Below are 252 nucleotides of genomic sequence, written 5' to 3'. Positions count from 1 at the left end.
TAGCAGCAGATCCAGGCTGTCGGCCTGCACACAGTAAACACACAAACCCTAAACCCTAAACCCTAAACCCTAAGCCATAAACCCCAAACCCTAAACCCTAAACCCTAAACCCTTGGACCCTACATTGTTCCCCGCATGGAACTGACTTGGCTGAGCGATGCTGCTGCTGCAGCATGCGTTGGCTTTGCTGCTGTTGCTGCTGCAGTTGTTGCTGCTGCTGCTGCTGGTGGTGCTGCTGCTGCTGCTGCTGCT

At 54.4% G+C, this 252-nt stretch overlaps 1 protein-coding gene across 1 annotated transcript in view; it reads right to left on the bottom strand.

The window, feature by feature from the left end:
• EMH_0024490 (uncharacterized protein) overlaps positions 1-252 on the bottom strand; it is a gene marked incomplete at both ends in the record, with an annotated part of 6,053 nt that overhangs the window by 994 nt on the left and 4,807 nt on the right. Inside the window, one exon of the mRNA XM_013502308.1 lies at positions 147-252. Coding sequence (XP_013357762.1) covers positions 147-252 — 106 coding nt within the window. The remainder of the gene's footprint in view (positions 1-146) is intronic.

The sequence above is a fragment of the Eimeria mitis genome, genomic scaffold (assembly GCF_000499745.2).
Source record: "Eimeria mitis Houghton genomic scaffold, Emh_scaff882, whole genome shotgun sequence".
NCBI classification, from domain to species: Eukaryota; Apicomplexa; class Conoidasida; order Eucoccidiorida; family Eimeriidae; genus Eimeria; species Eimeria mitis.
This window is presented reverse-complemented; position numbering and strand designations above follow the sequence as displayed.